Source organism: Paralichthys olivaceus, chromosome 15 (assembly GCF_024713975.1).
Source record: "Paralichthys olivaceus isolate ysfri-2021 chromosome 15, ASM2471397v2, whole genome shotgun sequence".
In the NCBI taxonomy this organism is placed as follows: domain Eukaryota; kingdom Metazoa; phylum Chordata; class Actinopteri; order Pleuronectiformes; family Paralichthyidae; genus Paralichthys; species Paralichthys olivaceus.
In genome coordinates this window covers 10793749-10816903 of record NC_091107.1, presented here as the reverse complement: position 1 = coordinate 10816903, position 23155 = coordinate 10793749, and the positions used below count along the sequence as shown (strand labels likewise).

At 38.3% G+C, this 23155-nt stretch overlaps 2 protein-coding genes across 6 annotated transcripts in view; one reads left to right on the top strand and one right to left on the bottom strand.

The window, feature by feature from the left end:
* The window catches only part of faxdc2 (fatty acid hydroxylase domain containing 2), a 16878-nt gene extending 8298 nt beyond the window's left edge, over positions 1–8580 (bottom strand). The window contains exons 1-6 of one of the 2 annotated variants that reach the window (XM_069539480.1): positions 8309–8580; positions 6332–6466; positions 4227–4425; positions 2600–2643; positions 447–544; positions 13–116 (exon numbers count right to left, since the gene is read on the bottom strand). In XM_069539480.1, the coding sequence (XP_069395581.1) occupies positions 13–116; positions 447–544; positions 2600–2643; positions 4227–4248 (268 nt within the window). In that variant the 5' untranslated portion in view covers positions 4249–4425; positions 6332–6466; positions 8309–8580. Of the gene's footprint in view, positions 1–12; positions 117–446; positions 545–2599; positions 2644–4226; positions 4426–6331; positions 6467–7698; positions 7840–8308 lie in introns of those variants that run through there. The other variant, XM_069539479.1, reaches the window with a different exon arrangement.
* Positions 7919–23155, top strand: macroh2a1 (macroH2A.1 histone). 4 transcript variants are annotated; one of them, XM_069539478.1, is made up of 9 exons: positions 7919–8061; positions 9808–10008; positions 10232–10338; positions 10500–10691; positions 11235–11339; positions 15391–15481; positions 17624–17713; positions 20693–20867; positions 21548–23155. In XM_069539478.1, exons 2-9 carry the CDS (start codon positions 9837–9839, stop codon positions 21711–21713), a joined length of 1098 nt encoding a protein of 365 aa, XP_069395579.1. In that variant the 5' UTR covers positions 7919–8061; positions 9808–9836; the 3' UTR covers positions 21714–23155. The 4 variants fall into 4 exon arrangements, with proteins under 4 accessions (XP_069395579.1, XP_069395578.1, XP_019941669.1 ...); XM_069539477.1 differs by lacking the exon at positions 15391–15481 and adding an exon at positions 13638–13737; XM_020086110.2 differs by having other exon boundaries at positions 11232–11339.

Here is a 23155-nt window from a genome sequence, read left to right as displayed (position 1 = left end):
GTTGTTTCGTACCAAAGAAGAACAGAGCAGCATCATGACCCTCATATGCCACGTACAGCCGGGTCCACATGTTCTGCCAGAAATCGCCCGAAGCTCCCCAGAATCTCTGAAGATGCCTGGAGGGAGAATTAGTGTTGAGTGTCAGGTTTACAGGATGTTTCTAACATGGTGAAATCTAACATTTATTCAAACACAGGCCCATGTCCTACACTGTCCTGCTCTTTCCTCACCTGCACATTCCTGCTCTGCACCGTCCTCTTCAGACACCTCCTTCTACTTGTCCTCTGTTTTGTTTCACTTCTTATCCTGCCTTTCTCACCCTCTCTACTGTGCATTGATGTGATAACCTGCAGCAATGTCACTCCTCGGGTCCTCCTCAGGCTTATTTCAGGACAAACTGCTGCTGTGTTGCAATGTTAATAATGTTTCGCTTGAAGAGATCTTACCATGTCAGCGAGTTGCCGAACGCAGCCAAGAATAAGATTCCAGATCCGATGACAACGGCAGCTTTCTTCACAGAGTCCCACAGTCCTGCAGGGCCGTCCTGAGCAGAGAGACAGCAACAGTTTTGTTTAACTTCTGTTGATTCTGCGTGATCTCATGATGCTGCGCCAATCAATGTTTCCCACAAAAACATCCTACAGTGTGGAAACGTCTCTAAAACAACACTGAGGCTGTTACTCAATCCAGTGTCTGTCCATGGGGATGACAGCACTGTGGCTTCTTAGGTCTGTTCACTTGTAGGTGAAACGCTTTGTGTTTTCATAAGCACCATCAGAATGTATGGTACCAGTAGGAAATATAAAATTGATCTATAATTGATGATAAACACATTTAGAATAGCACTGATGACACTGATAGGACTCTATTCAGTGAATTGCATTTTTACTTGCATTGCAAATACACACTAAAAACATAAAATGTATACTGACTTAAGAAAATGGAGCTACGCCCAAGGCTCACACTATAATTCAAAAAGTCCTTCAACACTTTTGTTTGACATAACAACACTTCCTGCAGAAATAAAACGTAAATGATTGAAGTATATTATTTGACCACATCATACATTTGCACAGCAACAGGATTCTTCCATTTATCTATTTGTTTGTTACTTTGACTTTTCAATTTAGACCATGTCCCATTCACTAACATGGAAGAGGCAGGGTTTTTGACGTGTAGTGCTGTCAGCCACCAGGGGACGATCAAGACGCCTTGGCATCACTTTTGGGGAGCTGTCATGTCGGCCGTCTTTGTATACAGTCTATGATCAGATATTTTTTGTTCACTTTGATCCATGTGTAACAGACTTAACATTGTAGAAGCATTTAAGCTCAATCTTCTGCTGCAGATGATCCAGATACAAGATTTTTTTAATACTGATTATAAAATGTACAAATGCACAGTGTCTCTTAAACACCAGGCATTACCCCGGCTGTCCCTGCTCAGCCATGGCAAAGGTACAGAAATATCACATTGGTCTTAGTACTCAACTGTCAGAGCCACAAATACAACCATCCAATAAATATTCACATTTTACAGATAAAAATACACAGATGAGTGCAATTTTTACAACAGCTATCACCTACTGTCTAAAACCCTAATGAATACAATCTTAAAATCTCTGAAACAACACACAATGTCAATGTTTGGCAGCAGACAGTAAATATTTGTATGCTTCCTTAAAGAACTCCATAAATGAGCTCATGAAAAAAAACAAGCCAGAAGAACAACTTATAAATGGCTTGTATTAGCATCTGCAGTTATGCGATAAATTTCAAGAGAATCAGACTCAAGGCCGGACATCTACTACGTCTATCTGTCGCTAATGTGACCTTTGACTGATGGTCAGTGGGTTATGATCAATGAAAATCTGTCATGTAAAAAAATCCAAACAACATCCCTTCAACTAAATGTTCAAATTCATTAAACAAGCTAAACTTCAGCTTGAAATATCGAGTTTGGCAAACTAATCGTAATGTTGTTTGATTTTTAAACAGCTGATTCTCATAAGTTCAGTACAGGAACCCTTTAAGGTTTTTTTTAAAAACAGGTGCTAATTATTAAATATGTTTAAATATAATTTTTAGAAAATATATAAAAGCACACACAACCAAACATGATGTTGGGCAGAAGGCACAAAAACCAGAGTACAAGTAATTCCTTCTTTTCATTCAGGGCCTGAGCCCGAAACGTTACCTGGGAGGTATTTCAAAAGAAACTGGTGTGTGAACATTCCCTGTCTTCTGGTTAATGATGACTCTAGAAAATGTATTGACTAGTGGTGGTAAGAAAGGAACTCCATCCTCACACAATACATCTGCACAGCTCCATTAGGAAATAGAGGCTGTCTCATTCCACACTTTAGGCTCAACTATCCAATAGGAAGCTTAATTTTCAAATTAAAATGCAATCTCTATGGAGACAATGAGAAACAACAACAAATCAAACCAGGATATCAAACCAAAATATGACGTGAAAAAATAAACCCAGCAGATTGTTATCATGGGTTGTGCCTGTGACTCAATGTATTGGGTTGTTGCAGATCTGCTCGGTGTTGTTTCTGATGAATTAAGGTCATAGCAGAGCGTCGACGTCTTACCTGTCTGTTGCTGCTGCTGCTCATCATGGCAGCTCCACTCGAATCTGTTAACACAATTTAAAGAGACTTATTTTTCATTTTTGTTTTATTATTGTTATTTTTCCAGGTACAATCAGAAGACATTCAAACAGAATATATTTAAGTGGGAAACCTCAATATTTATTGATACAAATATAAAAACTGTGAATTTTAGTATCACAAATTTAAAACCCTCTAAATTTGTGTTTGAAGCAACAGTGGAACTGTCCCAAAATGACTGATGGGGGAAGATTAGAGATTAAAAGCTCTGCTGTTCAATTTAAAAAGAAGGTGGTCTAATACGAGTCTGTTCGAAAAGTAAAGGTGGTTGGAAATCTGTGTTTTTGTTTTTTCTGTTTGTTTTTAAGATTAAGAAAATAACCTTAATTTCAATAATTTACAATAACTAAGTAACTCAATTAAATATTTTATAATATTTTCTGTGAATAATACATTTATATCTATACAGTTCAAAACATTAATTTGCTGACACTTCACTGATTTCTCCATACAAATAATAATGAAACAGTTCTATTACCAGAATTAATATATGTAGTCCTCTCTTACTGTTTTGTATCCTTCCATGGTCAAATTAATCATCTGAGTGCAGTAAAGCCTGGTGCAAAATTACAGCTGGAAGATTAAACATAATCCTGTTATAATCCATCTTTAGAATGTGCACTTTTACTGTGGGAGTCTTGGGAATAAAAACCTGCTCCACTCTCATTCACCCTCTCCTTTTATTGTAGTTCAGACAGAAAATATACTGTATATACTTTCAAGGGTTGATGCTGCTAATGTTTATTTAAAGTATGGATGATTCTACACATTATTTTCTTGATTAATTAGATCATAATTTGCCTTGTAATTCTATCACAAGTTTCCAGAGCCGATGGAGACTTAACAGACGTCTTAATTTGTCTGATCAGCATCTAAATGTATTCAGTTTATTATCAAACAAATAAAATAAAACAAAAACATTGCCCACATTTGAGACTGGTAAATAAAAAATATCGACATTACTTCAAATTCATTTTCTGTCATAGGAACAGTTAATGAATTTGCTGATCACTGCAGCTCTGGAGCCTTTAGACGAAAGCAACAGTATCAGATTAAGAAAACTACAGATGATGATGAAATACAGTGAGTTGGCTGATTATCTGAGTGACATAAATTCTATTGGCTTTGATTACCAAGGTACAACTTAAGATCAAAGTTTAGGCTTTAATAAATGGACTTACTCAAGCATGAACACCTGACATCTTATGAACTGAATAACTTTTTACCCATCAAGTATAATGTGATCAGCTGACTATGTATTAAATTGGGTTAAACATAGTCCAAGAATAGAAACTATACTGATATAAAGACTACATTATATTACTGAAGACTATACTGAGTTATATATATATATAACAGAGGATATATGTTTTATTGAGAGACAATACAACATGAAGATCGAGGTGACAACATATGAAATGTGCTGTGTAACTGAACACATGAACAACCCAAACCTACAGTGCTGTTGTTTTTAACATCATGACTTCAGCTTTGAATGGATCACACTCACTCACAGACGTGTTGTTATAAAGTTAAAGGTCTGACTTACCACTGGCTACTGTTTGGACCATGATCGACCTGCTGCTTCCTCTTTCTCTCTGCTGCTTGTTTTCACCACTGCCTCTTTATTTACAACACAGAAACTCTTCTGATTGGCTGATTCTGGGTCAGCTGACTAACAGGTTTTTCTCCCTCCAGTCTTCATGGATCCAGGTGAAGGTTGAGACTCAGCATGGTCACCACGAAGACTGTATATAAAAATACTGGGATCAGATCTCACTGAGAATTAAAATCAATAAATACATCACAGTCAACAGTGAGAGCAGAGTACAGTGCAATACTCTCTACTGCAATTAGGTGATGCAGTGGAATTAAACAGCGTACATTTACTCAAATGTAATTCTCTTATAAATTAGAACTAGTGATTTGGTTGAGTGTTTAGTTGTTTGGTAGAAAAATATTTGTATTCATTGATTATTTATTTATGTTTTTTTATTATTTTTATTTTATTTTATTTTAATAATTAAATTAAATTTGATTAGACAAACATTGTGGAAATGTCACTTTAGACTTGATGGGCGGGTACAAATTATCACATTTACAACCCATACAATTGATTACTTTTTATCTACAGACTCAGGGTCCAGAAAAAACACAAAACAACATGGTTTACTTTTTTTTAAGCCAAAAACTGCTTATGTCATCTATAATAGAATAACAATCACAGATCACAATTTTCTGCATTGAGTAGTTTTTCATTTAAAACTTAGTTTTTTCTTATTATACTCACTTACTTTAACTTAACTTATCTTAACAAACACACACAGAGACCGACACACACTCTCCTCTGCCTTCTATTTATTGGTGACATCTCCTTCAGCTATCACTTGACTCTCCCTGACCTGCACCACCTCCGGCCTGCTGCAACACGTGGCTCCACTATCACTCATTTTTACTGTACATAGGGTCACCACAGACGTTATGTAAAATTAGAATGACTTTGAACACTGATGTGGACAGATAATCAGACACACAGACCCCCTTCAGAACTGAAGTATTTCTTACTTCACTCAGGACCTTCTCTAATCCACAGAGAGACATGTTGGAGAATATATAAACAGTATTAATGTCTTTATTTACTGTCTGAAATTCTAAACTGTTGCATTCAAAAGACCAATCCTGACACATTAGAAAAAAAGGTGAATATCACATTCATGTTGAAATCCTTGCATCTCTAACCCCAATGTTCTGCTGTATTTCTGATATTCAGACATAACTAATTCATCAAGATTTTTAACTCTGCCAAGGAGGTTGTTTTCTTTGCGGTAGCTTTGTCAGCAGGATTACACCAAAACGCTGAACCAGTTTTCTTGAAACTTCAACAGGAACCCATCAACTTTTGGAGCAGATCCAATTAATGGGGCAGATCCATTTTTATTTAATTCTTTCTATTTCTAATGAAAAAACGAGGCATGTGTAGAGTGCTCATATGTATGAACAACTGAGATTTGGTGCAGATCCGGACAATGATCCTAATATATCTGATCTTAATATATGTATATGCAACATGGTGATAAAGTGGCCCTTCAGTCTTGGTGGAGTTATGCGGTCTATGAGTGCCCCTCTAGTCATGTCATGTTATCAGGGTTTAGATTGAATGTTAGATTGACCAGGAGGGGCCAGCAGAGATTTTAACGCTGACAAGTTGGTCTGTAGGAGAAGACGTTACAAAACTGAACACACACAATATTATAACACCTTACAATGAAGGAATAAGAACCAGGTCATACGATTCACTGTCTGTGTAGAAGTAAAATGAATTTTAGTTTGAAGTTTGCTTTACAGTTTTGTGGTATATCCTTCTGTCAGACTCCTTATACATATGTTTTTTTCTTTCTGTTGTTTAGGAGGTGGTAGTGAGACACAAATCACGGATTTTGTGGTCAATGTAACTCATTTTATATGCATATATTTTAGAAACATAGCTTTTAGCGTTAACTATTGTCACTTTAAATGCTTTTAGCTAAAGCTTATCAAATGAAGTGTGTAAACCATATGAAACCATGATATAATCTATATATATTTTATTCTCCTTTGTTTAACTAAATTAGCTCTGGATATAATGGTGGATTTGTTGCACAGCTCAAGTCTGACCTCTGGTGTGAATTTTCTGCCACTGCATCGGTGTGCTGCAGGGTTTTGGCCACAGTCTGGTTTTGGCAAACATGTCACATGTTGTTTCTCTGCAGTCTCACTGACGGGTGAGAACTCCGCTGCTGCTCAGATGCTCTGTGGAATGACAGTAACATGAAATAGAACTTGACACCTTTTCCCATTTTATCATTCATTTAATAATTTAATGACACATTAACTTCACCTTCAGTCCTCTGTGATTGTGACTTTTAGTTCAAACAAAATGATGCTACAGGAGCCAGTGCTTAGGTCAAAAACTGACATCAGGAAAAACTAAAGCTTCTATATTTATAAAGTAAATGAACGAAACAGAAAAATTACAATAATATAACAAATAGCGATGCCTTAAGTAAGTAGTAGTGTATTCTTTGAATAACATATTCCACCAAAGATTCTCCTTTCAGTTTTCTATTGGAAAATAACATCTACTACCCTTTTATGCAATTTTTAATAGTATTTGCTCAACAGTACTTGAGTGCAGAAGGTCATGAAAACTGCATAACTTCCTTCTTCTCAAAGGTTATTTTGACACATCACAGTAGGAATGGCAGCCACATGTGTGAATAATAAGGCTACACTCCATTTAGCTGCAGACTTAAACAGAACAGAGCCTTAGTTGATGTTATTGCTAAAACGTTTGCTTTTCTAGGCGTCCATCTTGTGCCTCTCTTCAAACAAAGAAATCAGTAAAGCACAGAATATGTCCGCAGCAAAAATACTTTTCAGAAAGAGAAGCACTAAACTGATAACTCAGGAAGCATTGATTTAAAGAAATGAGTTTGAGATTGTATTTAATTTCTCATGTTCATTTCTTACGTTCACACTTCAAGTGCTGAATTAGGATTTTGTTCTAGATCAAATTTTTATGGATTTGTTCACATTCTCTTTTAAATGTGGCCAGTATCAGACTCCAGAGCTTATGAGGTCTAAAGCCGCCTGTGCATAATCTAATCTTTGCTCTCTATCTCATGATTGAATTAAAAACAAACAAGCTCAGGTCAGCTATTCCAGACCAGACTTGGCCACATGTGTCAGTGAGGCTAAATAGAAGTGGTGCCCCTGAGCACCTTTGGTGACCTAAGTTTGGGACGAATGTTTTCAATCATTTTATAGACTTTATACAGTGCACTGTAATTTCAAAACCCAAATATCAATTCAAAACTCTGTGCGAAATAAAAAAGGTGCTAATTTCCACCTCTGAAGGGACTCCATTGTTCCTATTATTTGTATCTGTACATGTATTTAGTGGCTTCATTTATATATATATATTTATTTATATATATATATATATATATTCATATAAGTACGTTTGTGTGCTACCATACCACCTCAGTTTTGGGGTTTTGGGAAAGGGTGCCCAGATTTCTTAGTGGCGCCCCTGGTGTGAGATTCCTGTGTTCAGGGAATAATCTGTAAATAAAGTAAACGCTGGGCAGCGTCTCCGTGCTGCTTGTCACCGCTCCGCTCTGGAAACATTCAGCCAGCGTCCACACCACGTGTTCTCCCGGACAGAGTCACGGTGGAAAGGGTTAAAGATCACCGCGGATCCTCAGCTCTCGTCGCTCCGCGGGCAGCGCTGCTGGCTCGCTGCGATATTTCGGTGGATTCGCTGTGGATTGTGGGAGTCGAGGACACTGCCCAGGCTTGTTACCGGACAACCGGAGAGACGTTTACCGCCGAGCCCTGTTTCTGTAAGTAAACCACGGGGGAGGGGGGGTTGTCGCACCAAGCTCGGCCGCTCCTCGTCGGTGGAGCCGCTCTGCGTTCACCGAACCGAACCGTGCCCGCTGCCATGTCGCGTTTCTCTGGCGTAAAGGCCGAGAAAGACCGAGGCTGCTGCCGCTGCTGGATCCGACAAACAGGGAGGGGAGGAGGAGCTGGGGCAGCCGCCTCGTCTCCACTCTTCCGGGCGTGTTTAGACCCGAAAGCCCCACTGACCTCAACTGTACAATTCCTTCGTGTGGTCGGGCAGCTCGGTTCTACCCGTAGGTCGAGTCTCCGGGTGTGTGGTTCCACCTTTGCGAGGCGTCCGACGGGTTGTTAACATGCGGAAATCGCTGCCCTATCAGCGGAAACAAATGTCCGGTGTGTCCGTGCGGCGGAGCCCACCTGCACCTGGCCGGGGCGGAGGAGAGGAGAGCGGCTGCAGATGTTCCAGAGACACGATGTGTTAGTGTGGATATTAAACTGGCTCCGGTAGTGTTGACGTTGTGTTGATGTGTGTATCTGGCCTGTGTCTGACTGACTGTGTCAGCAACACACAGCGAATTGATATCTGCAGCTACTACAATAAAAAACATCACACAGAATTAAAATGAGCTCATGATTCATTTGGAATATCATAGTTATTATTATAGTTTAACGCCTAAAATGAAAATCCTTTGCATATTTTGGTAAATAACCATTCATTTTTCCATTCATGGAAAATGACATTAGCTTAATATCTGTGAGAAAGAAAGCTATAGCTCTTATTTACATAGATTATACTGTATCCATGGTTTCCTTATAAATAAAAACATTATTTTGAGTTTATTGAATGTTTGGATTCGTTAATTACTCTCCTGTTTTGTCTGATTCGAATATTTTGGTTTCCATAAGGCCTTGAAGGTTATTTCTATGAAGTCATTTATGGCTGGTACCAGAGGTTATACAGGCAATTTTTATTTCAGAGGAATGTCCGACTATATAAAACCAGGAGGAAGGACCCAGTCACCGGAACATTGATTTACACTGATACATATTAACCAGGGACATATAAGCCAGTGTGTATTAGAACCTATTTAAATCTGTTAAAGTAACATTTAAAAGTGACATTCATGCATCAATGGATCTTGTTGTTATTTGGGGTATGAAAGTTGAGTATTAACCATGGGAAACCTTATGAGATTATGATTAATAAAGATTACATTAACATTAATGATTTTATTAACAAATGTAACATGGTTGTGGAGCTGGGTGTAAAACAGACTATCAGTTTTAAGGTTTCAAAATGTCTCAAACTGTTGAAAACTAAATATTGTTTGAAATTGTATTGTCATCTTATAGTTTGTTGTAAATTTATTTAGCAAAAAAAGCATGTCATACTGTCAGGAATGTAACCTATCAGTGTTTTCATCTAGACATCAAGGATGTCAAAATTAGTTAGTGGTTATGTTATAACGATTGATAACGTTTGAGTCACTGTGAGATGAGTCATATAGAAAAATAACATCTCACTGTTTAACTGTGTTGTGGGAGATAGTTTGTTTATTTTACTCTTTTGTTTTGATTCATCACTTCCTGTGGAGATCTCTCTCAAGAGGACAATCTCACTGAGGCAATTTCAATTTCAACTTTTTCTCTAAGTCCTTCATTGTGAGTTATTCAGTGTTTGTTTCCCCATAATAGAAAGTATTATTCTGATTAGTTAATGTTTCCTTGTTAATGTGTACTTACAGAGCCCGACACTGGTAGCAGTCTCAGCACCATGTCCAGCCGAGGAGGAAAGAAGAAGTTGACCAAGACGTCGCGGTCCACTAAAGCAGGGGTCATATTCCCTGTGGGCCGCATGCTGCGCTACATAAAGAGGGGCCTACCGAAATATCGCATAGGGGTGGGAGCGCCAGTCTACCTGGCTGCTGTACTGGAGTATCTTACTGGTGAGTTATATCTGTGGAGAGGAGAGAATGGGGAGGTAATGTTAGAAAGGTCTTCTGGCATTTTTTCTAAATCTTGGAACACTAATTGCTATATGTAATTTACGTCAGTTTTTTATTATTAATCAGGTTCACGTAAATGTTCAAAGACATGATTTTCTAAACTACTTAAGCTCGCCATTATTTATTGATGAACTCCTCTGGTGATTTGTGTTTACTCTTGTAGCCGAGATTCTGGAGTTGGCAGGCAATGCAGCCAGGGACAACAAGAAGGGTCGAGTCACACCACGACACATCCTGCTGGCCATCGCCAATGATGAGGAGCTGAACCAGGTCAGTTCTCTTCAGTTGATTTTAGAAACACCAGTGTTGGTGTTGTTTCCATCTACAAAAGAATATATTGTATTTTTTTCCAGTGCATACAGCACATATCCAGGCAGATTTGTTACCAGTGCAAGTGATTTCAAGTTGTCTGTTTTGTCTTTTTGTTTCAGTTGCTGAAAGGTGTGACCATTGCAGCAGGAGGAGTCCTGCCCAACATTCATCCAGAGCTGCTGGCCAAGAAGAGAGGAGCAAAGGGCAAACTTGAGACTCCCGTTTCACCGGCTCCTGAGAAGAAACCCAAGACCGTCAAGAAATCAGCTGCTAAGAAACTGAGCGGGAAAAAGGGAGGAAGAAAAGCTAAGGTACGGCTTCATGTTAACAGAGTGTTGGGCTGATAAACACTGATTTATGTTACAGGTCAACTCAGGGAGTCAAAAAGTGTGTTGTGTTATATCTGAGACGAAGTATTGGATTGGCTGCTTATTCCATCTGTCAACATGACTTTCAAAGTCGTTGCAGTCCACACTACATGATTTGCGATCAGGACTCTCTAAATGGTTTTTCACCAGGAGAACTAGCTCTTATTGGCTATAGTTGTCGGTTAGCCTGCTAAAAATATAGTCCAAGGGGGATGTTCCCACACATCGATTGGCGACTGTCAGTAGATTGCCTATTTGGCTATGATCTTGGGCTGTTGTCAGCAAGTTCCAAATTTTTCGGCGGAAGTGGAGAATCAGGCAAAAAAAAATCATGTTGTGTGAAGTAGGCAACAAGAGCACAAGAAACAATTAATTGGCTGATCTTAACCCCGGAACTCTCCATGGAGAAGGCAATAAAATTACTTTAATAATATTGATATAAAGTCTCACTTGGTGTCCTCATGTCCTCCGTGTCGTCATCAGAAGCAGGGCGAGGTGAGCAAGGCGGCGTCTGCAGACAGCACCACTGAGGGCTCTCCAGGCGACAGCTTCACTGTGCTCTCCACCAAGAGCCTCTTCCTGGGACAAAAGGTCAGTTTTCTGTCAATTTAGATAAACGCCAACTCCAAACAGGTTGCTGCAGATTATATTTTAAACTACAGTTTAGTGTGTGTTGAAAGACTTATGTTTGGGGTGAAGCAAAAATAATGAATTCATGTCAAGCTTAAGACTTTTTGTATTTTGGCTGTTAACGGATTCTGATTCTCTATCAGTTGGTCAAAAACATGACAACATATTTAAGAAGTCAAAGGAAAAAGGCCACAGTTGTTTGTTTTCTCTGTCGTGCACTTTTTTATCTCTGCTTTGAAGAAAAACTTAAAATCTCATTCAGTGTTCAGGAGAAATTGTTCTTTAAGCCTTTAAGAATCTGTCAGAAAAGAATAAACCAAGGGCTTTGAAGACATCAATCGATATTATCTGACTCAATACATCCACATGTTTTTATTCAGTCTAATATAATATTGAATAAATGTAAGTTTACAGCGCACTGTGGGGCTTTTAATGCTTCACTGCACTAACTATAATAGTAGCAACCATGACTTTTGCGTTAACAGTGTAATATTATATCACAAATCTGTTTGCTCCCTTCACTTATGTCATTTTTTAACTTTTCAAGCTTTTTATTGAGCTTGACTTAGATTAGAAGCGTACAAAAAAAATGATTTGGATTTGTAACAAATGAATTGCAGTGGAGCAAGAGAAGGAATGAGTTCAGAATGATGCAAGAAGTATCACTGGCTCCCTTCATCTTAATTGTAAACTAATAATTATGATGATAATTAATGCTTTATTATGATTTATTTTCTCCTGTGCACACTGTGAGATAAGGATATAGTATTTTTGCTCTTTCTGTGCTCAAACATACAATCTTTCAGGAGGTTAATATGTAGAAACTCTTTTGTTGGAAATGTATTTCCAGATCTCAATATTTCAGATCAGCGTTGATTTCAACTTCTGCTGATGGAACTGCATGCTTTGCTGTACCTTGCATTTATTGATACTAATATAATTAATGCAACCTGATGTAACAACACCAACATTTAACAGGTGATAATTTAGGAACTGATTCCTTTCCATCACTACAGATTGGTTTATTTAAAGCAGAATGACAGTAATTCCTCGTTTCTGATTATTGCTGTTAAAATGAAAGTAGCAGTGAAAAAAATAAACAATGTTTTGGTTGACTTCCTCGATAATAATGAAGTTCGTTAACTACAAACAGTGGAAATATAAATATAACCTGCAGTAATTGAAACTGAGCATAGAGGTGAGCAGCAGCAGTGCTTGCCTGCTTTTAATATTTGACCTCATCATTAATAAAATGATGATAATTAATCAAATAAATGCAGTTCACCTCCCTTTGATTAAGATCATAAACCCATGAATACAGAGAACGTCTCTTTCCCTTTTGTAGAAATAATGTATTTTAACTGCACTCTTCCTGCTCAAGCTTTTCCCTTGGAGTTTTTTTCAGTTTCGCGCTTCTCTGTCATCATTACATTCCTTGTCTCTGCATTTCTCTGGGATGATCTCAGTCTTTATAATCAAGTCTTAAATGTAAATCTGTAAATATCTTGTGTGCATAACCTATGACTAATGAATCTTTGTGCTAAAAGGATGTAGTTAAATTCTTAATATTTACAGGGATACCTTGACTTTTTGCATCTTTAGTTTTTGATATTTTGTCTTTGCCATGTCTACAGACAGGTGTTGAGAACTGTAACCAGTTTTCTTTATAGTGTCACTTTGCAAAGTACTTTTACATCAATCTGTTATATGGAAATAACAGCTTTGCTCTGGAACCTCAGATTTTGGATACAAGGATTTTGAGCTTGTAATTCAGAAAAAACTGACTATAATAGAAGAAGTCTGATGTGAAGCTTCAAGCTACCAAATGCTGATATTTGGATTTCAAGCAGATGGCTCATATTTTATAGCAGGATTAGTGAAAGTGTAACAGAAAATGATTATATCTTTTTCGTCACTCCTGTTGTACTCCTGTATAAAATCTACACACAACATAGAACTGACATTAAGTACAATAACTACAATAAATACAACACACTAAAACTAATAGCTGTAAATGAGCATGTACAAAAACCACACAAACATTTAAAATAATTTGCACACAAATATAGGGTATACTCACTGTCTTAGGCTTTCAAATAGGCTGGGTCCAGTTTTGCAATTCATCAAGGTGTCCCTTGTTTAATCTGCGGTGTGAATCTGGGTTTTAATGGCTTTGCTTCCTCCCCTCTTCCCTCTTGCTCTCCCTCCTCCCCGGCATGTCCCATCCTCACTCCACCCCTCGCGCCTCCCGCTCCGCAGCTCAACCTTATCCACAGCGAGGTCAGCAACTTGGCTGGCTTTGACGTGGAGGGGGTCATCAACCCCACCAATGCTGAGCTTGAACTTAAAGATGATCTAGGTGAGCTTCCCCCAAATCCAAACCCCCAACCCCACACCCTCTCTGGCCCTAGCAGGGGTTCGATTTTAAAAATCCTTGAATCTCCAACGACTTCACGACTGTGAAATCCTCAGAGAATTAAAGAACAACTCCTACAATAACATTTCATGCTGGTTCACTGGTTAGAAGAAACACTCTCCTCCAGATTTCCTCATTCACACTGTGGACAACTTGGTCGTTTTCAGTTATGACAGATGAAGAGATATTGATGGAATCAACAGTTTGTTTGACTTTCTCTAACTCATTAGGACTTAATGAATTTATTTTGATTATTAAACAAGCATTTCAAAGTCAGAATAAAATCCAGAAATCACAAAAATCCCGTTTAAAAATAAAAGTTGAAGAAAAAAAACAGTCTATGTAAATATAATTTAACTATGGTTTTATAGTCAGTATTTTATTGTTACATGGACATGTCATTATTGTTTCACTGCATAATGAAATGACAGGAGGCAGTTTCTATGTTTGCTGCCAATGGACATTTTACTTAAATCTATAATAAGTTCATTTTTTAAATTCTTTTAGACGCTTTTGAACATTAAATGAAACCAGTCTGCTTCAGATGCTGGAAATAATTCAGCTAGACAACGTTTAACTGTTTGCTACTTTGATACTGGCTTTCTAAACTCATTCAGACATTATTACTATGAATAAGTTTCATTCAAGTTGCTTGAGCATTAATGTAAACTCCAATAAAAGACAAAGCCATTCTCCAAAGTTTTTGTGTGTGCAGTGTTAGTTTGAAATAAAAATCCTTGTCAGTCAGCTCTGCAGGAAGTAAACAGACATGATCTTTGTGTTGTTCACAGTGTGAATATAAGACAAGGGTCTTATCTTCCATCCCCCTCTGACCTCAAGTAACTAACTGAGCTCTCTGGTTTTCACATATCAATAGAAAGGATTGAGTAAAATACAGAATAATTGGGATATTCAAGGGTTTTTATCAGAGCTCCTCTGAGCGGCGGTTCTGCTTGCTCTTCTGTGTGTTGATGTCTTGAGGTTCATTCCAGGTCGCCCTCCTTTCAGACGGCTGCCAGGCCTTTGGAAATCTTAATAATCAATAATTTCAGAAACATTAAACTAAAAAACGGCTCCAATTTACAGAAGAAAAACTGCTGTGCATTGCTGCGGCTGGCTGTAAGGTTGTTTGCCTGGAGTGTGATCATTACAACTTATGCTCAGTTTAATAAGCCAAGAAATCAGGGCAACACAATTAGTCAGAAAACTGATTAAAGCAACATTTACGTTGTTTATGTCCTCAGTTTAAAACTATAAAAATAAAATTTGAATATTTAAAAATGCACTCTTGCATCTAGACGCGTGTGTGTGTGTGAGAATGAACACATTTAGGCTAATTTATTCCGTTTTTTTAAGTGAATCTGACTAAATGTGATTCCTGCTTCCTATTTACATAACATGACCCACCATGTCCACAGTGGCCTCCTTGATTCCTGTCATATCCTCAGGATAAGGAGCACACTCACCTTTTGTCTCTTTTCTTCTTCCTTCTTTTTTTTTTTCTTACTGTCTGTCCCATCGTTTTGCTCCGGATCACTCACTGTGTCTTTACCACTGTGTTGTTTGCCTGTTGTTTGTCGTCGTTGTTGTCTGTAGTTGCAAGTTGTCCAAGCCGACATTTCCATCGTGGAGAGCGACGCTGTCGTTCACCCGACCAACTCCTCCATCTATACAGGTGGTGAAGTAGGTAAAGGAACTATTGACACCACCGAGACCATGACTGCCTGTCTGCTCTCTCTCTCTCTCTTTCTGCATTTTCCAGATAGTCTTCATCTCAGTCTGTGGACAAACAGCAGCAGCACAGTTTTAATGTGCATTGTAGGAGGTTATTTATCCTGAACTCTGCTCTGAAGAAAACCTTTTAACCCACAACCCAGTGCCCTTATGCTCCTACTGACAATGCTTCACCTATGTAATTATGTGATTTGCTGAAACATTGACTGAAAGAATTATACTGTATCATGAGTGAAAATGAACTTGCAGAGCTTTGAGGCGTGCACGCAGGTACTGTTTTATTTATGCAACGAGGTGCTTCTGGGAACCTCAATTTCCCAACACTTGAAATTCTGCAGCTAAATAGCTCTGCTGTGTTATTTATAAACCCGACATGCACAAGAAAAAACTAAATGTGAACATTATGAAAAGGATCATTTGAATTTGACATCTTACCACATTATAAAAGGCTATTGAATGGTAGATGGCTGAAAGCTCTTTTCTCATATGTCTTAATTTTCTATATTTGTATGGACTAAAATGAAGCATTATCCAAACAATTCCTGCCCATAACTGGGGTCTGATTTTTGAAGCAGACATCTGTATTATTTTTGGTTTTGGTCTGATCCATAGAGTGTATATAAAGATGGATGACGCGTCTCCACATCCTCCTGTTGTACAAAAATATCTCAGATACGTGTAATGCCATCTTGTACTTTTTACCCGTCATGTCATCCATCTTTATAGTCAGTCTATCGGTCTGATTCAGTCTATCTGTCTGATCACCCAATTACTCTAATCTGGTAATCCTGCTTCGTGAGACTGGCTGTCATGCTGTAGCTTTTACTGGTGCCTTAGATCTACAGCTAATGCCCCTAAAGAAAATATGTTATTGTTAAATCATAATAATCATTAAATATCATAGTCATTTAATACCCAGCACTGTTTGTCAAATAGAAGATACAAAAGGAGAAATATAATCTATCCAGAGCAGTTGCTGATTTCTTCATGTAAACCATACATCTAGCTGTTTATTTCTGTCATCCTAAGCCTGAGCTGCTGCTTGTTGTGCCTTTTTCCCACTTAACTGAAATGTGGACAATCTGGGAACTCTCTTCATTTCCTGTAACCTCTGTCCCCTCGACTGTGCTGCTACTCCAGCTGCTTAGAAACTCCAGAAAGTGTTTGATCACATCCAAACTCCTGAGGGGTGATCACCGGTCATTCAAATGAACAGATTAATGAAGATTTACCTAATAAACCATTAATGACTATAGAATAAGCTTTTGAACTTTTGCTTGCTTGTAGAGCTTCTCCCTCTAACTTGTCTTTAAAAGGCTGACATTAACTTCTCACCTGCCTGTTTTTTTAATGAAATGGCAGCCAGAGCATTCATTTCTCTGGCTCTGGAGGATTTGAATCACCTCTCTCCTCTTTAGTTTCCTTTGTGGCTTCTCTCTTTAGCTCTGAGTAAATTTGAAATAGTGACTGACTCACATGGAATAAGTTCTATCAAAATAAGGAGAAAAGAAACGGCTGAATTTGCTTCCCCAGTGGTCTCGTAACATCATTCTCTTAAATTGCTTCCTGGACTGAAAATGTGTGAGCAAACATGGTGAACAGAGGTTTTATATTCTCATCTATACCAAGCTCTGCACCATCCTTTCCTCTTTTCTTCCTAACAAACTCTTTATTGGGAGAAAATACCCTGAGTCCACTGTTAACAAGCTGGTATGTGAGGACAGAGGAAGTTATTAGAGATCGTTGCTTTAATACATGAATTTAACTAACTCACAATGAGTCATTTGGAAAATAGCAGCACTTTACGAGACATTTCCTGAGTCTCACAAATAAAAGAACAGAATCTCAACGTGTTGCACAAGAGGTGTTGAGCTCAGAGACCGAGAGAGAGGCCAGATGAGATGATTGACAGCATTGTTGTCTGCCTGGCTACCTGCCTGGCTACCTGTCTGTCTCCATGTCTGCCTTCTTGCCAGTCTGTCTGTCTGTCTGTCTGTTTGCATGACATCACTTCTGCAGTTTCACTGCTGTGCATCTTTCTGTCTGTCAGTGATACATGAGGATATTTTCACCTCAGTCCTGTCTCCACTCACAGGCTCTGCTCTGGAGAAGAAGGGAGGGAAGGAGTTCACAGATGCTGTGCTGGAGCTGAAGAAGAAAAACGGCCCTCTGGAGGTGGCGGGGGGTAAGTGCATAAAAGAGGGTGGCAAAGATTTGTTTTTTTTGGTTCTTTAATAATAATCTGCTAATACAAATCTGCCCCTATAATATCAGTCCACCAAGATGTAAGTGCACTTTGCTTTCAAAGGTCGTCATCACCTACATGGGCTGTGTCTACTACACCTGACATTGATTGGTTTGTAGAGGGCCGTGCATCGTTCGGGTATTTTATTACCCAGTGCAATTTTGAATAAATTGCATTGAAAAAGTAGTTTTAAACATTATATTGTCTGAGGTGACGATGAGCAATCATGTGAGCTTCTTCTGCTTATTATTTTCTTCTACTGTTTAATGCTGTCTCAACTTTTTCTGCAATTGGTCCCAAAGTCTGGAAGTTTTCTCACTTCGAACCATGCCTCAGTTTGATCTGGACTGAGACCTTTGGTCGGGACTGTGGTCTCAGGCACCTTTCACACCTGTTATTTTGGTTTGGAACAAACTGAAAATTCCAAAGTTTTGGACTGAACAAGGAAGGTGTGAAAGTGCCCTAAGAGACTAAGCACAACTCCTCTGAAGCATGTGCCTGGTGCAGTGACCTTTTCTCTCCCTGTAAAACCAGTAAAGTGGATTTGGACCATGTGCTCAGATCATTAAAATCAAACCCTAAATGTTGCTGAACTTTATAATTGACCCTCTGCAGGACCAAGAACTGCTTCCAATATGCCACATATTAAATTTAGTAAAGAAGTCAATGCTTGGATATTTCTGTCATGAAACTGATCAAAGATATTATGGGCTGGTCTGTAATCGTCTCTGTGACTTGAGTGTAAATTTACAGACATGAGTCTTCAGAGAGTCGTATTGTTTGAGCCCAGATTATTTATCCTCCAGCACATTTGTCTCCACTTGTTCTCCTCATCCCTCTCTTACTCTTTCTCCATCTGCCTCTGTCATTATTCATCACACACTCTCGTGTTTTCAAACACTCCCCACCTTCACTGCCGCTCTCTCTCACATCCAGCCAAGTTAGCTCAGCGTCCTAATCCCAGTCTCTGCGTGCAGCTCATAAATAGATTACCAGGGGACTGAACACCAAGCCAGCAGAGCCTGTCGGTGATTTCTGCGGATCTGGATCAGTAAAACGGTCACTGTGACCAACCGTAATAAAAAAAAAAGTTCTTCAAGATGTAAAGTATTTGTGCATCTGGATTTTTTTGAGCAAACTTCTCAGTTTCAAGGCCAGACAGGTACCAGAGTTATTCATGCAGAGGCAGCATTTAAGATTTGATCTGCTCTCTCTATATTACCACCTTGTGACATATTGACTTTTTATTTGTGGTTAAATTGATAAAGATTAAATCTCTGGCAACACATTGTCACATAACAATGAATGAGCACAGTTCATACACCAATCCTTAATTTTTGACTCGGATCCCTGTCCGTTTGTCGGTTGGTTTGTTAGTTTGCAGGATTACGCAATAACTACTGCAAGGATTACCACAAATGATGCAGTGTGCATCAAGGAAGAACATGTTTAATTTTGGTGTGGATTTAGGATTTTTTTTCACTTCCTTTGGTGCAAATCCAACTAAAAATCTAGTGAATTTAGATGTGGTTTTAATAAGGGGACTGTTGGGCCTTGGGCAGAAGTATGAGCTCTACTGGGATCTATTTTGGTATTCTTTGTTTTTCTTGAATTAATCTCTAATATTATAGTTTTTCATCTCCCGGTTCAACCACTGCTGAGAGACATACAGTAATAATGTTTAGTAAGGTTGTTGTTTTTTTATTGGAACAATTGTTCACAACCTTCTACATCCACGAGGCTTCATTGACAGAAAAGAGCTGTGTAACCCACATCAACAGAAAGGTTTGATTGACAGGTGATCTCCAGATGGGCTGTACACAAGCGTACCGTTCCACCGACCCAAACCATAAAACAACGTTGAACTTTGCAAACGCTCGTCTAAACTGTAATCATTATCATCATCATCATCCTCCTCATCACAGACTTTTCCTCCCCCCTGGCTCTCGCTCTGCTGTGTGAAGTCGCTCCATGCTTTCTGTGAACCATCTGGAAATCAGCTCGTCCTCTGATTTGACTCCAGTCCAGTGCTGCCTTCACTGTGGACTAATAAACTCTGTCTGGAGACTTTTCTCACTTCACAGCGCCAGGGGGCTTTGGCTGAATTACTCTGTCTACAGCCACCGGTTTGATGGAAGACTACACTAAAAAGTTTCAACTCCAGAAAACAGACTCCTCTCGTCTTCTTTTTCGCTTTGTCTTCTCTTCTTGTCTTCACTGTTCTTCATTGTCTTCTCTCCTCCCGGGCTGTCTGGAGAAGAGATTACTCCGGCCCACCTCGCTGTAATACCTCGGTCAAACCATTTTAAGCTTGAGGAGATTTTCTGCATACATTTTCCACAGAGCAGCATCCCAGGGCATCAAACTCAACTTTTAGGCTTTCATTTGTGACACAACTCATTACTGTTGCTGACTTTTACAGTAGATGATGGATGTGACACATCCATCTCTTCTTGGTCTAATCTTGGCTTCTTTTTATATAGTGATGTTGGGCAATATATTAAATATTACTTACTGATGACTTCGGATGGTGACTACGGTTATGTATTTTAAGACTCATAGGTTCATGGATCATAATCATTTTGTCAATTTACATAAAAGTTTGGGGAGGGGCAAAAAACTTATTCTCAATAATGAATAATGATGTGGTGCTTTTTCTGATTTATATCATTGCAATGTGAATTTCTTTTGATTTTGGACATTTGCCCAAAAGGAAAAATTATAGTTCATCACAAACCAAATTTGTTTCATTACAAACACCAAACATGTTCTAATTACCATAGGAATTTGCAAACAAGGAATTTATATACTAAACACTTAGTGTTCCTGTAATGTAGAAGTACTTGCACTCACATTTTGTCCTCCTCTTCCCTTCTCAGCTCACTACCCATTCTTCAACCTCTCCTCTCTGTCCCTCAGCTTTGTTGTCCGGCGGCTTTGGCCTTCCTGCCAAGTACGTCATTCACTGCCACAGTCCAGGCTGGGGCTCCGACAAGTGTGAGGAGATGCTGGACAAGACGGTGAAGAACTGCCTGGCTCTGGCCGACGAGAAGAAACTCAAGTCTGTGGCCTTCCCCTCCATCGGTAGTGGAAGGTAGGAAAACAAAGAAAAGATAAACAGATAAAACCTCGTCTGACATGTGTGGCACCATGTAGTTGTTAAAAAATATAATATCTTAACTAACAATATGCTGTTTCTTCATTAACAACCAGCCCGTTACACATTCTGCAAATCACTAGTTGATGCCTATCTATCTTAGTCTAAACCTGGAAGTGGTTTTCTCAGGATGAACTGAAATCATTTTGATGACAATTACTTTTCATTTAGCACATCATCAAAATATATTTTTGTCCTATACTTTGGTTTATGATCATACATCAGCCTCATCTATATTTTGAATTTATAAGCAAATGTTACAGAGCTTATATGATAAACAAAGACTGTGAACATGGTAAGAGGATAAACCCTAACATTTAATAACGATTATAATAAATTGTATTTGTACAATATGTTTTTTAAACTTAATGTACATATATACATTTAATCTCTACAATTCCCCTCTCACCAAATTGTTTTTGCGCATGGGTTTTCGTACAAGTGCACAAATTCTCCTGCTATGTTTGTTTTTATAGATTCCAACTTTTGCTTTGGAAATGACGTTTATGGAGGCCATCAGTCCTCCAAATTCAAACTATGTCAAAGTCATCTTCAAATCAATAACAGTGACAAGTTAAAACTGCAGTTCACTAAGTGTGTTTGTACTTCTCTGTCAGGAATGGTTTCCCGAAGCAGACGGCAGCCCAGTTGATCCTTAAGGCCATATCTAGCTACTTCGTGTCCACCATGTCTTCCACCATCAAGACCATCTACTTTGTGCTGTTTGACAGCGAGAGCATCGGGATCTATGTGCAAGAAATGGCCAAACTGGAGACGAGCTAAAAGAATCTGGAGCGTCCTCATCCTCGTACCCCCCCACCCATTGTTTTCCTGCGAGGAAATAGGAAGGTGTTTACCAGTAATGTGTTTAATATGAAGAGAAGAAGAGAAAGAAGAATCTTTCTTAAGGCCGGGAACTTGATTTTGCATTATGTGCGTATTTGTCCTATTTTATTCTTAATTTCTTATTTACTTGTCATCACTGGCATTTAAATGTAAAAGTGCACTGTTCATTCTACAGTCTTTTATTACAAACAGTGGCACACACATCAGATTCAACAAGTGAGAAGGCTCACTGTAAGATTTCATTTTCATTATAAAAAAATATGTTATGAGATAGCTACACCTCAATTACACGGCTTCCAGAGAAGTCAGTTGAATACGGGTTAATGCATGTAATGGCAGTAAAGCTAATAACGACAGCTATTCTCTTTCTCTCGAGTTCAAAAGCAAAATACGTGTATTTTCTGGTGTCAAATCTGAGTTTTGGAACATCTCTGTTATTAGTACTGTATACTGAAAAAGTCAAGCCTAAAGAAAAGTTCAGTTTGCTCTACTTTGGTCTTCAGGAGACTCATATAAACAGAATGAAGGAATGAGTTTTTGTGTTGTGTGTTACATATTCCTCTTTTTGCCTTTGTTCACACGGGCAAAACAAGTTTTCTCAGTGTGCTGCAGAGACCTTTACTTTCCCAAAAAATCGTAATTGAAATAAAATTAAAAAAACTAATTGCAATGTAAATACTCATATATTATATACTCCTGGTACTAGTGCAATCAATATACTGTAAACTGAAAACTATTTTTTTTTCATTTACAGTAATAAAATAAATCCATTTATGATATAAAATTAGAGAATGGAGGTTTTTGCAGGGCACTTGGTTTATATTGTGTGTTCTTATCTGTGTTTATATAGATGGAGTATTTGTGAACTGTTATAGCAAATTATTGGACTGTAACATAGATTTTTATTTTCTATTTTAATTTTCACACTGATTCTAAAAGGCACAGGTGATTTGAAAGAAAAAAATGTAAGAGATGGTTTTTGTTGTGTGTTTTGTCTTTGTTAATCCATAAAACTAACAAACTCATTTTTAATGCAAGTCCAGAGGCTCCTTCCTCTGTTGGCTTTGGTTTCATTCTCTTTCACTTAAACCGCCACTAGGTGGCACCCTGTAATCAAGAATTGGATTTTTTCACCTCAGCCATTTTCTGTGCAGCAGCAGGCCTCTTCACACAGACTCTGGTCGATTTGAGTTGGATTTGAATTGAGAATGACGGACGTGTACAAGGAATCAGACTGCTCTGCTGCATTTGGACTTTTCAACGATCTAACTTTCTTATGAAAAAAAAAAAAAATACTAAATGTAAAATGCTTTCTAAAGAATTGATTCTACAAAAGGTCTGTATACACTCCGGTAATAAAATACCTAAAAAAAAAAAAA

What these genes read in the sequence shown, in the direction of transcription:
- macroh2a1 (XM_020086109.2), top strand. Translation starts at nt 9,837, where the DNA reads ATGTCCAGCCGAGGAGGAAAGAAGAAGTTGACCAAGACGTCGCGGTCC. An exon ending in ATGATGAGGAGCTGAACCAG is followed by an intron (nt 10,339 to 10,499) that starts GTCAGTTCTCTT and finishes TTTTTGTTTCAG; the next exon opens with TTGCTGAAAGGTGTGACCAT. An exon ending in AGGGAGGAAGAAAAGCTAAG is followed by an intron (nt 10,692 to 11,231) that starts GTACGGCTTCAT and finishes TGTCGTCATCAG; the next exon opens with AAGCAGGGCGAGGTGAGCAA.